Source organism: Pagrus major, chromosome 13 (genome assembly GCF_040436345.1).
Source record: "Pagrus major chromosome 13, Pma_NU_1.0".
In the NCBI taxonomy this organism is placed as follows: Eukaryota; Metazoa; Chordata; class Actinopteri; order Spariformes; family Sparidae; genus Pagrus; species Pagrus major.
Window position 1 is genome coordinate 13,088,909 of NC_133227.1, and position 18,308 is coordinate 13,107,216.

The following is an 18,308-nucleotide window of genomic DNA, read 5'->3' on the forward strand; positions in this document are numbered from 1 at the left end:
AAGGAAGGGAGGGGGTGGGATTCCTGAAGGTGGGGGTCGGGGGTGGGGTGGTTTCTGGGGCTAAATGGTATCTTTGTGAAAGTGTGTGTGTAATTACTAACGTATAATGACTATTATATACATTATCAAATTCTGGGTGTAAGTATTTAAATCTTTCCTATGATTTTGCTATTTGTGTTTTTTACTTCAATGACACCTCACAGTGTAGCTGCAGTGGAGCTTACAGTTGAGTAGTTTTTCTGATGTCACACTCAGTGTAATATACCCATGTTACACCCAAAACTATGAGTCCTCTCATTAATGTCAAACAGTGATTATCTTTGATTCAGGGGGGAATATAAAGCCACATGCATTGCTGTGATTAACATTTTAACCTGGGTCATGATTTCATCAACAGTAAGGCATCATAATCAGAGGTTTCTCAGCTCTATTGGAGGTCTGTTAATGGCGTCTCCCTCTGGCTGGGTAAAACGATCCCGTACAGTTGCCAGTGCTGTCACGCTGTATCACTGTTGCTTTTAAAATCAAATCAATGTCTAATTTGTACTTCGCCGTCGGAGGTCTGCCCTCCGTCATGTCCTCTCATCTGCTGACATGAACCTCTCTGAGTTGTGTGTCTTTGTAAAGATGTAGGTGCCGTGCTGTGATTCGATTCCACTTGTGTTTCTTTCCTTGTTCTTGTTCAAACGTGATTTCAATAATGTCATTGTTCAGTTGGCTCACACATGTATTCTGTGGAAGCACACACGATTATGCATGCAAGCTTGCACAGAGGAACACATACAAACACACATGCACACACAGACACAGAGAAATGAATAAAGACATTGAAAAAAGTGTGCAAGTTAATTTACTTTCTATTATTTGGAATTGATCTGGTTAGCAGATGTGGCTACAATGAGACCTATTAACCACTGGACTATACAAGGTGTGTGCAGTGTGTAAAATGGATTTATTATGAATTATTTTTTATTACAACAACAAAAAAAAAAGAAAGAAAAGTTCTAACAAAAGGCGGACTAAGCATCTTGGAATATCAAATTGGAAATAGAGAACTTTTCAGCTTTCACCTCCTCCCTGGTGTTTCCCTGTGGTATTACTGTTGGGTTAGTAACTACCATTAGCAGCCTGAATACTTTCCAAAGCAAAAAACAACCATAAGATTCCCAAACTTGACCAAGAAACCCTGATCTCAGTCCTGTGAAAAGGCATCGTTAAACATCCAGGTGTATTAAGACGTAGGCAGGTTGTGTGACTTACTGATCTGGTAGAAAGAATGCTGATATTGAGCTGTCTCAAGTACTGGTGGTACGAGGAAACACATATCAGTGAGGGAACAGACTTTGACACAACACCGATGCCCTCCATTGAGTGAATGCCTACCCGTTCACTCTTGTTTTTCCTCGGTTTCTATCACTCTCCCTCTTCCCCTTCTTTGCCTCCTCCATCAGCGGGGTATTTTTCTTTTGTAGTGTAGAGTTTCCACATTATTTCCAGTTGTTCCACCGTTACCTGGGGACAGTGACCGGGTAAAACAATGTTTCTTCCTGTTTTGGTTGTGCAATGGCAGACGTGCTCCCTTCGTGCCCTAGACCGACCTACTTTTTTTATGGGAAAAATCCATCCCTGTTACAAACTTAATGGCATAGTGATAACAAGGTTTATAGGGAACCAATCTGTACACGGATGGTGTCATTACACTGTGCAATCAGTATTTACTTCAGAATGATAAGTTAAAGTTAAATAAGTAAAAGTTGTCTATTACCAGTTAACCGATGTGATCTTGACCAATGAAATCTATCAGTGCTGCACAGGATCACCACACACTTTAGTCAGTACAGTTACAGGATCCTGATGCATGTACTGATGGTTTTCATGCCGCTTTACAGCAAACTGCATATATATTACACATTAAGTGATTTTGATTGATTAGAAAAAAAATCTGCAGTAGTGTATTAAAATGTGTGTCTGATCTGCTGCCCCCACATGTTTGGTTCAGTTTGGGCTAATACAACATTTGGTTAAAGGGTAACTGTTCTTTTTCCAACTCCTGTGATTACATGTCTTGGGTGTGCTACTATTTGTATATTTTCTGATAAATCTCCTCCAGTGATGTCACTCAGGGGCTAAGTTGCACTGTGGGTAATGTAGGCGTGGGGTTTTGAAGAGACAAAGAATGTGTGGAAGTAAAGGTGATATCTCTGGTTCTGCTGTATCAGTTTTGATCATTTGTTCTTGAAAACAGCCATGTTTTCAGCTGCGTGGCAATTCATTTTTCAAATCATAGGAGATAGGAGAAATGTCTCAACTCACTCATCCCTCCTTCAGTTTTATCAAAAAATTCAAAAACACCAAATTTGGAGATTCATGTTTTTCACTGGACAGTGACGATATGCAGTAGCACTCCCCAAGACCTGTAAACACACTTCAATGTGTAGAATTGGTGGAGTTACCCTTTAAGGTTAGGAAAAAACTGTGTTCAGTCTAGCTTTGACTGGTTTCTGTTGAGCTTGGTACGCTCAGCCACACTCTGACCTCCTGTGCATTATACAGTCACAACATCAAATGACTTCATGCTTCATTACTGAACCTAAATACATTTAAACCAATAACCAACCGACGCTGTCATCATTCTGGAGGGATGAAATATTATCGTTTTGAATTTCACATGATTATTTTTACATCCATGTTTGCTTATTGTCAAGTCGGCGGTTTCAGAGCGTCCCACAAGGACCTGAGTCTGGTTTCACATAGATAGACCTTAACTGTGACTTGGACCGAACCAATTATCAGACTTCTGTTCAGATAGATGTCGACAATTACTGCGCAAAGCCGTCTAGTTCTTGTCTATTTTAAGCAGGACTGATTTACTCTGAATTCTGGGTAAAAATGCAGACCATTACCTTTGTCAAACCACTCAGCTCCAGTCAGTCCAACAGAAAATGTTTGCCCTCTGACTGAAAAACAGTTATAATATTTTACTAGGAAAAATTCAGCGAAGAGTGTAAGAATACAGAACAGTGTCAGTAGTGTAAAATGTGAGTGCAGTGCAGAGCTGTAGCAGAGCTGCGCTGCTGTGGCCTCTTAATGTGGCAGCACTCGGGGCTTCTGCTACTGTAACTCGTCAGTCAGACAGACAAATGCAAAGGACTGATGATGTCCTCACTGCTGTACTGTGTGTTTCCAACAGGTCACCGCACACTCTCTCTTCTCTTTACTCTCTCTACAGCAAACTACAAACCACCTGCTGCCACCTGTCAGCAGCTGTCACTAATTCATTGCCATGGAAACGTGGCTCTCATTTCTGAGAAAATAATCTAAGAGTAAAATGAAGACCTAACCCTACAGAGCAGTCTAAATCATCTCTGTGAAACTGACCACAGAACATACAGAGGAATGCTTCAGAGGCATCTCCTGGGCTCTCTAGGCTCTTCTGCCAGCTATGGAGCTGTAGGGAGGAGTGACACAAAAACAGCTGCCACTTAAAGAACAATATCCAACAAAAAACAAAATGGCAGACTGGTTGCTCTTTGTAATACAGTGTAGAGAAACATTTTGTCGGTGCTCTTGGAAAACAGGCAAAAGAGTGCTTCGAAAACAAGAGGTATCCAGTGACCCGAAGGAAGGAAATATTTAAAAAAAAAAGCCTTTATTAAAGCAGCTAAATCCTTCAAATGCAAATGATTAAGGAGTGTTTCAACATTTGATGAGCTCTGTTGACTCACCTGATTAGTTTCTCTCAGTCTTAAAGATGCTAATGCTTTGTATTAGTAATATTTCTGCATTTATAACCAGACTGAATTTGTTGAACAGGTCATACTATACGTCACTGTAGAGATTACTCAGTGCTTCTTCAGATAAAATCTAGAGGAGCTCACTGAAGTCCTTACCCATGAAATGGATCTGAGAGGAGAAAACGTGTCTTTAAATCCAACAAATGAATCATAAACAACTGTCGGCTCCAAACTGTTCATGAAGGTGCAGTGCTCATTGGTCCCGTTCTGCACTGGGACATGTTTATTACTTTACATTTTCAGAATCATTTCCCCGGCGCTGCCTGCGACAGCTTCATATTTCTCAGGCTGATCAGAGGGAAGAATTCGGGTTCGCCTGCAACTTATTTATGACAGCAGTTATGAAGCACCGAGTGTGGCAGCAAGTTAATCTCCGTTTCCACGCTTAATTTGTTGTGGACTTGAGAGCTGGATGGCAGATACAGTTATCATGCTGAGTAATACGCCCTCCTGCCAACCCCCTGTCCTGTGATATAAGACCATGGAAGCAATTTAGCAGGCGAGACGTGTGAGGCTCAGGCAGGAGATCAGAGTGGCACGTTGGAGAAGCTTCAATTACTAAAGCAGTTAGGAAGGAAATTCTTTATAACCATCAAAATTATATGACTTCACTTTACAGCTATGATAAGATTTAAATGAATATTTATAAGCACCTGCAGTGATTTCGAGAGGTGCTGACATTTTTAATTCACACTGACTTTATTAAAGGAGAGATTTACCCTCAGACTCTCTCATACTGATGGATTTAATCAACCTGTAATGTTCAGCAGTTTGTAATCGTAACTTAATCCTGCCCATGATTGCCTACATTTCCCAGAATGCCTTGTGACTGCTATGCTATAAATGGCAGCGGCTAAGTGTTGTCACTTGAAGAGGTTGTGGGTTTGTGGATATGAGATGTCATCTTACTGACTGGCAGGTGGATCTCTCACATGTCTTTAATTCCACGGTACATACTACTAAATTGTATAGACTGTATACTAATCTTTACAGTGTGCCAGACAAAAGCAGTCAAACTAAGATGCTTTATGATGCTCCTGCTGCTTCAACTTAACAAAGATCTGTGAGAAGCTGCTCCATTCCTATGCGCCAGCCCAATCACCAGGATAAAATGTTGGCATTGTGCATTTCTGCAAACCATGGATACGTCAGATTTGTACGTTTCATACATATCAGCATTTCTACATTGTGCGTCATATCATGTTCAGATTACATGTACATGAGCTGACTTTCATAGCAGGAGGAGGGATGGTGGTGGTGTAAGAGTTCGGTAAGATGGCTGCCGAGTCTGTTTGAGACCATTTCCAGATCAATGCTTGCATTCAGTTTAACTGACGGAACCAAGTTGTTTTGAATATTTTGCAGGCATCTTTGTGGCAACAAAAACTGATATTTTTAATAAAACATCGGTCTGCATTCTGATTTGTTATCTATACATCATTTTTATCACTTCTTCAGTGTGAACACACCACATACTCCACACTCCTTAGAATTAGTGTATAGCTACACCCCTGATAATACAACTTGTCTCTAGTTGCATTGCATTCTGGTCTTTTGAGGCTTTGTTTATGGGGAAACGGATTTCTCACATCTCCTTGCTGATGAATTCTCAGTGTGTTACAGCTGACAGAAAAATTAAACTTGATGGTTGATGATGTGAAAAATGTTTTCCAATGATCTGGGTAGTTTTTACTCTTCACCACTTCTGCAGTCCAGGAAAATACTAGTAATTCACACATTTTCCTCACCTGCTTTCTTTGGGTTAAGAGGGCTGCAGTTCATCTCAACATGCATTGGGAAGATGAAGGTCACAAACTGAAACGTGTTGGTGTGACAGTGAAGTTCAGGAAATCCCTACTTTGCGTCTTCAAGAAATGATTGTTGGTAGGCGAAAAAAAAAAAAGTAAAACACCGCCAAACAGCAAAATGGCCCAGAAATGCAAACTGCATGTGTCTGTGCAAGTGTTTCTCAAATGTTTAAACGATCTGGGATGAAACTTGATGGGAGAGGATGGATCAGTGAGTAATGCAACTCTTTTACAACACTGCCACCTGCAGGATCACAGAAAATGATCTGAGTGACCAGCATATTGACAAGCTTTAAGGCATCTTACGGCTGTTACGATGAAAATAAGGCGAGGATTTGGGCTCTCGTGCTGAAATTCACGACCCAAACATCCAGAGAGCAGAGCCTCCCCCTGCTCTGCATGCGTCTGCTTCATCTCCACACCACCATCAGTCACTCATGTCAAACCCGTGGAGGACACTTTGGGGAACAGCCATTTTATTAATCAAATTGGAACTTTGTGTTAGTTTCTCTTTATTCCAGTGCCACCATGGTGAACACTCATGTTAAAAATAAAAAGTGACATTTTTTTTTGTTAAAATGTATAATCATAATGAAGACAGTTCAATCATAGAAACTAATCATAGAAACTGACATAATGACCTCACAGCATTTTGGATCAAACTCTTCTCCCTTCAGGCTAACTCAAAGAAACAGAAAGAACAGAAATGGGCCAGGGTAGACAGGAACAAAAAACAGCTTCTTACGTATATCCACATTTTTTTTTAGATATTTCCCATAGACATTATAGGTTTGGTTTGAAGGGGGGATTCTGCTGGATTGTCTCACGTTTTTTTTTCCCTGTAGAGGAGCATCGCTGCAATGCAGCAACAGTAAATCTACTGAGGAGAGTGAGAGCCCTGAAGACTCTACCTAGTGCACTGAGAGTAGGGGGATCTATCTGGACACACTTGAGTTGGGGTGTTGTGAAGTGCAAACCATTAGTTCTCTAAACCCTCCCTATTCTAGCTAACATCATTTACCACCCTGGCAAACAAGCAGTGGTAAACTACACCTGAATACATAGCTGGAGAGTGTCCGGCCCTGTAAGTATACTCACATAGTTATTTTTCATCATTACAGTACAGTATAGAGCAATAGTTTTCATATACTTTTCATATCTTTTTTTCATATTGCACCATCAGAGAATGGGACACAGAGAAAGATCAACAGAGACTCCATTTCCTAATTAAAACGAGATATGTGCAAACATGACTAAGGACTTTATTAACCAAATCAATTCTTCCCTGTAATATCCACAAATAAAAGTGATTTCTCTTTTTATATATATATTTATAGTAATAAGAATAATAAATCTTCACATTGGATCATTTCATAGTGTGACAAAATGCTCGACTGGGCTGTCCAGCCACGATCGTAATCCTCATTGTCTTTTAATTGGTCAGTCCCCATGCATCCATAGGAAATAGATTTTTTTTTTCTTCAAAAAAAGTAACAATTTGAGAGCAGCTGAAAAGTTTGGACTGGTGTCAATTGCTTTCATTCCAAGATTTCTCCCAAGTTTCATTCAGTGTTTCACAAGGATATTCCATAGGAAAAAAATGACTCCAAATCGTCATCTTCCACTCCAGAAAAAAAAGATGTCCGGTTCTTATGAAAACATCGTAGCAATGGTGATAATAGATCATTTGGTAATCAATAATTAATGATCATTAATAGCTGACAACTAACAATTAATAATCACTGATTAATTATAAAGAATTAACAATAATCAAGAATAAATAATGCTCCCTCGTTACTCAATTAGTTTGGCAAAGCTCCGGCTGGAGTCGTTTCCGATGAGTGAATTTTTTCTCAAGTGAAAAATAAAGAAAAAAAAAAAGAAATACAAACAAGAGATAAAAGAAAGCTCTAAAATAAATAAAAGGAGATTAGTAAAAGTGACCCCGCCCTTAGAGGGGGGGACGTATATACAGAACTGCGTGGTGAAAGTCAGTTTACTGCACTTGAGTGTTAAGTCCAGTGTTAGAGTGAGTTCTAGTCCCGCCCTAGGTGCCCCTGCTGTTATACCAGCGTGTAGGACTTTGCGTAGGGGTTGCTGCTCTGTTTGAGATGTCCTCGCGAGTCCAGCAGGGACTCCTGGGAGGTGCTGAGCTTGGCGGCCTGGGCCAGCTCTGAGCCCTCTCTGTGTGGGAGCGTGGCTGCAGTGCCAGGTTGCCACTGGGCCACTGGGTCCCTGCTGGCCTGAGGGGCCTCTGTGGGCGTTGGGGGGGCCATGCGAGAGGGCCGCTTCAGAGAGCGACTCTTCTGGGGCTCCAGACAGGCCTGGCCCATGGCCGCTCTCTCCCCACTAGCTGTCCCCCTGGATGACCCCGAGCAGGACATGCCTCGGTTTAACAGGAAGTCCATGCGCAGGTACGGAGGAAGGTGAACCAACTCGCCCCCTGCAGGACAACACACACACGTCAGTGTTAGATCAAGAGAAAACATGCAGACACTCCTGCTCAACATCAACATCACCTGACCTCCTCAACTTATTTTATTCATGAACTGTTTCTTTTGATCAGCAAGAACTGAAGAACTCCATGTGTTGGTTTCAGCAGATCTTGTTTGAGGCTTTGTCCTCCGTCTATTGACTCACCTTTATATGTGATGAAAACAGAGCTACGTCAGCTTATCAAAGCAATAAATCAGTAGGGTTTATTCAGTATGATCACACACACATGCAGACTGGCTCTGACACTGGCCTCATCTAATTTCATGGTCTTACCCTTCATCCCTTGTCACTCCTGACTACAATTGAACTATTACATAACTATTAGACTAGACTATTTTTTCAAAATTAATATCACTGCACAGCACGGATGTTGTGCATTATTTCAATCCTATCAAGCCTGATTTTCAATATGTCTCAGATGTCTTAGTGTGCACACAATATATTTACACGTATCAAAACTACCACTTGTTAACAGCAGATCTGAATTATTTAGGTGAATTATGTTGAGGTGGTTTTCTGGATGCAGTGTCTCATTAAGAGCTGTTAGCATCTCCACAAAGTGAGGCTCATTTAGATGTAAAACCTCAATCATACATGTTGGTAAAAGTAATCAAATTTACTCTCATTCTGTTTCAACACTGCAGCCACAGTTTCCTACTTTAGTTTCGTAAGAGAGTTCTCATGAATTTTTAGGCAGCCGTGTGAAATATTAATCGTCTAATATCTGAGAATGTCCTATTTTATGTTACTCAGATTGAATTTCTGACTTAATGGTTCCCCAGTTTCTCCCCTGAAGACTTTAAGTCTAACCTAACTGATACAATCACCAACTTGAATACATATTGGACTCACGGTGGTATTAGTTCATGGTTGGATATCAATATTAGACAGGAAGTTAAAATTAAGGTATTAGTGTAATATAATAAAAGGTTAGCATGTCGTCTGGGTTCAGCCTGAGACAGCTCTGTGGCCTCTGACAGCGTGGTCTCACCCGGTCTGTGGGCCTTGGGTACGGCCATGTTCATGACCCGGCTGACGTCCTGAGGCTTGGGCGGGGAAGCAGTGAAGCGGCAGATGCCCGATTCGGAGGGTGTGCTGGAGGTCAGGCTGTCGGTGTAGTCGTTGGTGCCTGCTGTCATCTGCTCTGAGGAAGTGTCAGAGATGAAGCATTCGGTGATGGTGAATTTGGCGTGGCGCAGCTGCTCCTCCATCTTGGCGTGCTCGTAGGCTCTGGCGAGCTCCTCGTAGGTGGAGGACGCGCTCTCTGTTGACACCATACTGCTCCGCGCTCGGTCTGGACACGGGCCGGGGTTAGTGGAGGAATTAGTGTAAGAGTTAGTGGCAGAATTGTTGGGATGTTACTTTGTTAAAGTTGTCAGAAAACTGATTTGTTGTTAGAGATGACGAGTAGCATTATAGTGTACATTTTAAAACAGCTGTATCCAGATGTGTTGCTTACCTGTATCCTGAGATGGGCTGACACTGTAGCTGTCACTTTCTTTGTCCACAGAGCCTGCGACTCTGGGTGTGGGCAGCCTCCAGTCAGTGCTGAGAGTGTGGGAGGAGACAGGGGGGTGTGGGCGGTTCAGGGTCCACTGGCTGGCGTAGCGGTTGCGAGCAGCTGGGCCGGCTTTGGCTGTGCGGCGGGCTGTAGGGTCTGAGGATGAGGAGGACACAGGGTGTTTATGCAGGTCGTAGGAAGGACATGACTGAACTCAACGAAATGGTCATGGTAGTCATGGTAATAGTAACTAATTCCTTGCATCCATTATCAGTTGCAACCAAAATGTCCAAAACCTGCATCTTTCTTTTCAGGATACACAGGCTCCATTTGCAACTTCTTATCAGACATATTCTTGATTAGAAGTGGCTATATCATTGAGGGTTTTGTGAAAATGGTAGGAAAACACTACTTTCATAACAACAGTTTGAATATTCAGTCTTGGATGCACAACTCATGAGCTAGTTGACCATTAGCTGTAGTCTTCTCAGGGGAGTTTCTGACCTCTAGTAGTGCTACGGACAAACAAAAGGGTCCCTGTTTGATTTGTTATATGCACAAAGTCTCACTCGTACTAACACTTGCACACAGGTGACATGATACACAGTCCTGCCAATGATTTCACACTATTCCACTGATATACAGGTGGTAGTAATGTGCTAAGATATACAGCAATGTCCAAGATTAAGGAGTAAAGACGACTGAAAGCTAGTGAACAATGCAGGATTAAAATATTCATCTTTGTAAATGTTTTAGAACAAGTACAGTCTGGTTAGTTCAGATTATATATGTACATATAACAATATCCCAAATCAACACAGAATGTAAACATAACTTTTGTTTGTTTACAAGAAAGCTCCACAGAACACCTTTTAAGTACAAGATCATGAGGGTGTGCTGGATCTATGTTACAGTGAAAAGAGTGTGCCATGTGAGTGAGGTGGTGCCTGGAGTAGCCTGAACTAGCTCGCAGACTTTGTTTAATTTCATTCTAAAGCACTCAGCATACAGTGGAGGTAAACAAAAAGCACATTAATGGAGGAAAATCACAAATGAATAAAAGGAATAATGCTTGGGAAAAGAAGATAGCTGTGAAAACAGAACCAAATGTTTATTTAATGTATTATGAAGTTAAAAAAAAGCGTCCGTACTGGACTTACTGGTTCCTGGTCTGGCATCGGACACATCTACCAGAGGACCGGTGGCTTGGGACAGGGACTGGTAGTGGACTGTGTGTGTGACTGTGGACGACTTCTGTTTCTGGGTCTCCCCGAAGTCGTTATCAGTCAGTAACACAGTGGACCTGTCGTCTGTGGGACAGCAACAAAAACGAGCTCAGCACTTTAATAAGCATTTGCTGTATTCATTACAAAACAAAACAAACAAACAAGAGCAGCTCCCTCCGTAGCAGCAGTACACACCAGTGGTGAGCTTACCAACAGTCTCCATGGTGTCTCTCTCCTCGATGAGGAGCTGGGCTCTGGGGATGTCAATGTGCATGCGGAGCGTCTGTTGCTGTTTGTTAATTGGCTCTGCTGGACGAGTGTTTTTACTGAGGAGCACAAAACAAAAGAGAACTTCATTATCTCAAACTCCTGTCATAATAAACTTTCCTCTGACAACAATGCTGTGTGCATACTGAGATGAAGTTGTTGAACATTCTTACCTCATGAGCATCTCAGCCAAACTTTTTGCATCTGGAAAACAAACAGAAAACTTCCTTTAACTTGCTGAAGATAAGAGAATAGAGTCTTAACTGTCATGTTTGATGATTTTCTCATCTCACCTCGGAGCCTCTTCAGCCTCTGCTCTCTCCTCCTCCTCCTCAGCACCAGCAGCCCAATGAAAATTACAACAATGCCCACCAACACACAGGAAATGGTCACCATCATCTTCAAACCTTCACCGCCACCAGAGTTGTCCTCACTCACATTGGGTGCCTTCACCAGAGGTGCGATGGTACCTGTGCAGAAGTCATATGATATGAGTTATACTGTTGCTCAACCCAGATGGGCTTTAAGACATAATTTACATGACAGAAAACAATCGTCAGTGTTGTTGTAGGAATCACAAAAACAAAACCATTTGATTTATGTTGCTGAATGATATCTACTGAATCACCATTAAGATATAGTGCAAAAGTTGATGAAGACCGCCAGCAGCTCCGAGTTAAGAGTTTAACATTTGATTCCAATCAGGCTGCTGCACTCTGTTAATACCTGCACTTGACCTTTTGCAGAATTGGTGGTTGTACCTGGTTCCCAATCTGCCAAAGTGTACTTAAATGCCAATGAACTCATCCTTCATAACTAAATGCTTAGCCTGAGTTTCTTCTCAACAGCTGCAGGATGCTGATGAAGGAGGAAGTGACGTGGTTGGTCTTCAGAACCGCTTATGGCAGAATACCACTGAGCTCCCAGGGCGCAATATGAGCTGGCTGTGCCCTTTATCTCAGAGGACATCATGAAATTATTCTACTCATGTGGTGGCATTCAGTAGGCTTGTGATGGAGTGTTATAAGCAGCAACACACAGACCAGTTACAGCCACCGGAGTCAGCATGAAATGTGTCTTTTATTGTCGAATTCAATCACCTCCACCTCCGGAAAGAGTGATTTATTTCTCTTTGTTTCAAACTTCTACTGTTAGCCAGACTCAGTATGCTGAAAGCGTAGGTCTTTTATCACAGATTCTCTACTTATTCAACAGTCAGAGTTTCAGTGTTCACATCATACTATGTCTGGAGCAGCCGGTGAATCATACAGGCACAGTTTCAGCAAGCCATGACAGACATTTCAAAAACTCCATCCCCTGCAAAGAAAGAGTAGGCAACAGTTCTGTTCCCTGCTGTTGTGTTACTCACTGCCATCATAGCTGAGCGTTGCGAACTTGACTCTCTTCTCAGCGTAGCCGGCGCTGTTGTAGACCTTCATCTGCAGCTCGTACCAGGTGGCCTCCTGCAGGTCATACAGGATGTAGCTCTTGGTGAGGGAGGTGCGCTGTGCCGTGGTCCATGTGGGTGATTCTACAGGCCGATACTCCAAGGTGAAGGAGGTGATAGGGCAGCCACCGTTATTCCAGCCGTTCAAGTTGAGTTTGACCCGGGTGGCGTTGATGCTGGTGAAAAGCTCCTGTTCTTTAGAGTACTGAGGTTCTGCAGAGGGAGGGGAAGGAACGTCTCAGTGTGTTGACAATTAACCTTTGCCGGAAGTTAAAACTTGCAGGCTCCAACTAACAATTATTTTCATTATCAATGAATCGTACAATTGTTTACTTAATCGCTTGATCTAAAAAAAGTTGTAAAGAGTTGTAAAATGTCATGTAATTTGTGATTTTAACAAGTTACATTTTGCAGTGTACTGGTTCATTTAATAACCAGTTACATTTTTGTATATATAATCAGTTAATTGATGGCAACAAATATAACTTCTTAAGTGTGCAAGTGTGCTATCATTAGACTCATTAGACTCCAAATGAAAAAATAATGAAATATTTTGATGGGGCAGTGACTTCAGTTAAAAAACTCATCATAATCTAAATGATCAACTATAATATTATGCACAACTAAAAAGAAAACTGTGTATACCTTTCCCATGAGTCTTTGCTTCAATGATCTCACTAATGCGTCCTGGCCCCACTGCATTCTGGGCTGTGAGTGTGAACTTGTACCAGGTGCCACACTTAAGATTCTCCAGCCGATAGGAGCGCTCACTGGGACTGATGGCGAAGTTCCCCCACTGCTCGCTGTTATCCTCAGAGTACTGCAGAATGTAGCCTGGGGAAGAACACGTGACTGTGAATAGAGAGCCCTTCTGCTACTATTGAGAAGGAAAACAGAAAAAAAACAACAGAAACAAAAACAGTGAAACAAAAGACAGTCTGACCTCTTATGGAGCTGCCTCCGTTGTCTCCAGGGATCCAGGAGAGGGTTATTGAGGTGGTGGTGGTCTTGGTCACTGTGAGACGAGGCTGGTCAGGTGGAACTGAAGGAAAGAAAACAGACGAAGCCCACCAATAATGAATTAAAAGGACAAGTCACAGGAGAGAAGATGTTTATAATCAAGACATTTATTTCTATCAGACAAAGAGTGTTTCCTACTGTTACAATATGTGTAAAATTATAAGTGCTATATCGTAGGCAACTGGACTTGTTTCAGTTTCTTCACCTCCCATCCAAGAGGCTTCTTCAGTCTTCAAGAAACTGAAAGTCCAACTGCCTACGATATAGCACTTAGAATTACCATGACCTGGATGACTGAGAACCTTCATCAACAATGTGTTAAAAGCATAACCTGTGTGTTTAAATTCTCATGGGGACTAGTTGTTTAGAGCTGGTACAGAAACGCTGTACTTTCCACTTGTTTTATTTCTTACCTTGAACCTGCAGGTTGAGGACGATCTTGTCCGACCCAAAGCTGTTACTGGCCACACAAGTGTAGTTCCCAGAATCCTCTGCTTTCACCGTGCGAATAACAAGGCTGCCGTTACCGTGGACACTGCGCCGGCTGTCAATCACAACAGGCGCTGGGGTTCCATTGCTGAAACACACATGTAAGAATTAGCGTTATGTTTTCAGCGTCAGCTGCTGTTGGAGACGGTATGAACAACATCTGCTGTATGTTTGTATTTGTACTGTACTCACATCTCCTTCAGCCACTTGATGGTCGGCGATGGATCACCCACTGCTTTACAAGGCAGCACAATGTCTCTCATCCAGGGGGTCGTTACTGTTCTGTTGAAGGTCAGGATCCGAGCCGGAGCTGCAAAAATACACACATGCCACATCAGCCAACAGAGGAGATGCAGTAACACATGGGTGTGTTGTTGTTTGCGTAATAATTTCAGAAGACTTTCACTATTGTTGTCCTTTCATTTCCTCGCTAACCCCTCAGCTCTGAGTCTGGGCTAGATGCTAAGGGGCTACAATCTGATGGTGTTTCTCTCTCTATCTAAGCATTGGAGCAGGGAAGAGAGAACATCCATCACCTGGACATTAGACAGGACTCTGGGTCCTGACTCCAGACACCATGGAGTCTATCAGTGTATGCAATCAGCTTATCAGCTCTCACCAACCATGTTAAGTGTTGACAGGGCCAAACACAGGCTAATTCACATTCAACTGATGCTTCCCCACCCGTTGTCTAGTAAGGAGACACCAGGAATGACTACTGACTACTTTTTCGTGAAACCACATGGGTCGAGTGAGTTGGGGTAAAAAGGTGAAGCAGTGTAATCCACATCGAGGGATCCTGTTTGCATTTCAATTTACAGTACATTGGACTAAACTGACTTTGAAGAAGTTATTAAAAGTTAGCAACTGGACCTACTGCAATAACATGGTATACTCTGAATTGTAAAATGTCCTTCCTCATTGCTGTACAGAACTTGTGCTTCAACCTGAAGGAGTCCAAAAATTATGCATCCTATCTTGCACTTGTAGTCCCGCCAGGACGAGGACACCATCTACATCTTTTGTAGGCCGACAGAAGTTTTTTATTTACCAGTAAATCAGGCAGATTAAATGTGGAACACAGTACTGTTTCTACCAAAGACCAGCTCCACCTACCCTCAGCCATGGGCTTGACAGTGATGATTTCACTGGCGTTTCCACGGCCTGCAGCGGTGACGGCCACCACCCAGATACTGTATTGACGGTTCCTGCTCAGGTTGGGGATGCGGTAGAAGAAAACATCTGGGGCTGCCTCAAACTCACTGCTCACCTGGAGGAGGAAAGACATTTAGGACTGTCAGAACATTTTTTATCTTGTTTTCCATCAACATTTAATACTGACTTATAGGGTAATTCCAGTACTTTAAAATCTGGGCTGTATGTTGACATATTTTGGTGTTACAAAAAGGTTTTAGAAGCAGTCCTGCAGATCTCCTCAGTCGGCAGCTATGAGATGGGCTGAAATGGCTGAAATGTAATCTTTGTGTGTAACTGCGCCCATCAAAAGTACAGCCACTTGTTGTTGCCAGAGACAAGCTCAGATTGTTATTCTAAGTGTCTGACAACATTACTGAAAGGATCCCTGTGGAGACAAACTTTTTAGATCCTTTTTGTTTAACCAGAAACAACCTGGTGTTAGTTCTGTGTAGGCTCCTCCTGAATAGTAACTCCTTTACATCACACATAGCCTTTCCACCAATTTAAACATTTTGATTATAGATGCTTTAAGTTGCTTTTATTTTTAGGAAAATACTTTTCATTAGGAACAAACAGCCTCAGCACTGGTATGGAGGTCAGAAAGTGTTAAGACAGACTAACACATTGTTGATTCTGGCCCTTTTATGGGATTAGTTGACAATAAGAAAAATATAGAAGCCTTATCCTTGAAGTTATTTTAGTTACTAAGTCACATGGCCAGATGGCCCACATGATCAGTTTAACTTCACCCAATATTAAATGCTTAATTTATCACAGGAACTTTAATGATTAAAAATACTGACTGTCTCATTTCATATATTTTTAAACATGTTACCGTGGGGTGTGGGTTTGAGCAGAAAACGGTGTATTTCCTGATGATGCCGTTCACTTTGAGAGGAGGAAGCCAGGACACAAACACCACAGAGTTTGATGCAGCTGCTGCCTTCACACCCGCCGGAGGACCAGGGACTAAAAGGAACAGATGAGCCAGTTGATATATTTCACACATTAAGCTAATATTATTACTCAGAAGATCTTTATGGGGCTTTTTACACTGATTGTAAAGCAAGATAACAGATGGCCGAATGTCATATTCTACAGGACTTCCTGCTACATACAAGAGTTACGGCTCTCCACTTAATAAGCATATTTAAGACCCTGCTGCCTCCTTACCTCATTTTTACCACAGGGGTTCATTCACTGCTACAAAGTATTCTCAGTTTAGTAAAACTGATCTAATCTCCATGTAATATAAATATCAGACTGACATACTGCAATTCCTTGAGGCCCTACAGCAGCGAGTTAAACTTACACTTCAGCACAAGTATGAGCATATCTGTAAAACAGCCTGGGTGAGATACAAGTGAAATGTGACAGCTGCCTCTTATTTGGAGAGGTGACTTAATCTTCCTACCATCTTCCTTGGTGCGGGTGTAAATCTGTTCACTGCGAACACCGTCTCCAGCTCTGGTGAAGGCCAGCACCTGGATGCTGTAGTTTGTGTACTTCTCCAGTCCATCCAGCTCCAGAGAGGGCTTCGAGGTTGTGACATTCCTGATCTCTCCGAGCTCTGATAGATGGAGAACAGTAGAGGGAGGAGGAATAAAGTTACATTTAGTGAGGACACCTCAGGTCAAAGATGTTTTCCAATGCAGGTCTCTTACTGTAAATACTCCGGTGATGTGACAAGCTGCCACCGATCCAAACATGTGACTATTATATTATACAGCAGATCACATACATTAAAGTAGATGTCAGTCCCTGGGGTGTCATAGCACAGCCTTGGATATAATGTCATATTCAATCACAAAGCTTAAACAACCCTGCACCCAAGGTCTGCTGGGGTAGCAGGTCCTGACTGGCACCCTGCTGTCCTCAGCTGTTAGGGTTTGAATTATTGATGTCTTATATTATATTCCTTTTTTAACAATGTGTTCTTCTCCCTCCTTTCTCTATTTTCACTTCTCTCTGGAGATCTACGAGACCAGCTGCATCTCCTCTTCTCTTGCTTTTAATGAGCAATTAAAATGACTGGAATACCCATCGCACTTGCAGACATTTACTGTACAGTAAATGTGTTTCATGCATGGTTGTGTGTGTTTATGTGTGTGTGTCATGATATCCAGTTATACAGCCCAGATACAAAAATAAAACAACCTTTTAAAATCTGAAACCATTAGTTGATTAAAGGTCCAAGAAACTCTCCTGAATTTGAGGTTTTCTGGTATGTTGTATTGACACCAACCCCTAGAAATGTCACCAATTGCTGTTTATGACTTCAATGTTGTTAACTCAACTTACATTTTTTATTATCTTTATTTCCTGGTATAGATGCTTGGTTAAAAAAACAAGGGATATTACTATATGGGCTAAGGAACACTTGTAAAATGCTGTCTGTAAACAAAGTTTGTTTGCAAATTACTGCATTCTGGTGTTTTTTATGTATTACACAGCATCCAAACTTTTTCAGAATCAAGGTTCCAACAGTGAAATGAACATGTTACATACATGATTTACTGTCCCAGCTGTTAACCAGCTTGTTGTATTGGTAACTCATCTCTCTCTGCACCGGTACACACAAAATACAATGCAGCATTTGTTTTGTCATTTTTTGGTTGGTGGCTCATCCCAGTCAACAACATAGTTTATGACTGTGAGATTGTTCTGTTTACTTGACACTTGCACCTGAACTTCCACGAGAAAAATCCTTAAAAGCACTGAGGATTTTTTGTTGTTTCTGGATGAAATTTCTGGCCTGTGTCTCCCTCTGCTGGTCAATGACAATACATTCTCTCATACTGAAGAACATTATCACAGATGAACAGCTTCAATCCAAATGATACAAGTGTGTAATGTGGACCACTATATATATTTATCTACAACAACATGCCTCAAATCCTCTACAAATCATGACATTTAAATTGAACTTTGAGCATTGGCCCATGGAGCCACAGACTGTTACCATGCAAACTAATCCTGGCTGTCAGGTCCTGAGTGTTCATGTTCTATAGGCAGGCCAACATGATGTGACAGTGCAGGGGTCAAAGGTAATCGTGCTGTCAC

At 41.9% G+C, this 18,308-nt stretch overlaps 1 protein-coding gene across 3 annotated transcripts in view; it reads right to left on the reverse strand.

Moving 5' to 3' along the window:
• Window positions 1-6,990: 6,990 nt before the first annotated feature.
• The window catches only part of dscama (Down syndrome cell adhesion molecule a), a 70,361-nt gene continuing 59,043 nt past the window's right edge, over window positions 6,991-18,308 (reverse strand). The window contains exons 17-31 of one of the 3 annotated variants that reach the window (XM_073479559.1): window positions 16,660-16,815; window positions 16,081-16,214; window positions 15,165-15,318; window positions 14,241-14,358; window positions 13,973-14,136; window positions 13,483-13,581; window positions 13,185-13,373; window positions 12,462-12,752; window positions 11,386-11,562; window positions 11,266-11,296; window positions 11,036-11,151; window positions 10,760-10,909; window positions 9,558-9,755; window positions 9,090-9,392; window positions 6,991-8,045 (exon numbers count right to left, since the gene is read on the reverse strand). In XM_073479559.1, coding sequence (XP_073335660.1) covers window positions 7,666-8,045; window positions 9,090-9,392; window positions 9,558-9,755; window positions 10,760-10,909; window positions 11,036-11,151; window positions 11,266-11,296; window positions 11,386-11,562; window positions 12,462-12,752; window positions 13,185-13,373; window positions 13,483-13,581; window positions 13,973-14,136; window positions 14,241-14,358; window positions 15,165-15,318; window positions 16,081-16,214; window positions 16,660-16,815 — 2,660 coding nt within the window. In that variant the 3' untranslated portion in view covers window positions 6,991-7,665. Of the gene's footprint in view, window positions 8,046-9,076; window positions 9,393-9,557; window positions 9,756-10,750; window positions 10,910-11,035; window positions 11,152-11,265; window positions 11,297-11,385; window positions 11,563-12,461; window positions 12,753-13,184; window positions 13,374-13,482; window positions 13,582-13,972; window positions 14,137-14,240; window positions 14,359-15,164; window positions 15,319-16,080; window positions 16,215-16,659; window positions 16,816-18,308 lie in introns of all 3 variants that reach the window. The other 2 variants (XM_073479560.1, XM_073479558.1) reach the window with 2 other exon arrangements.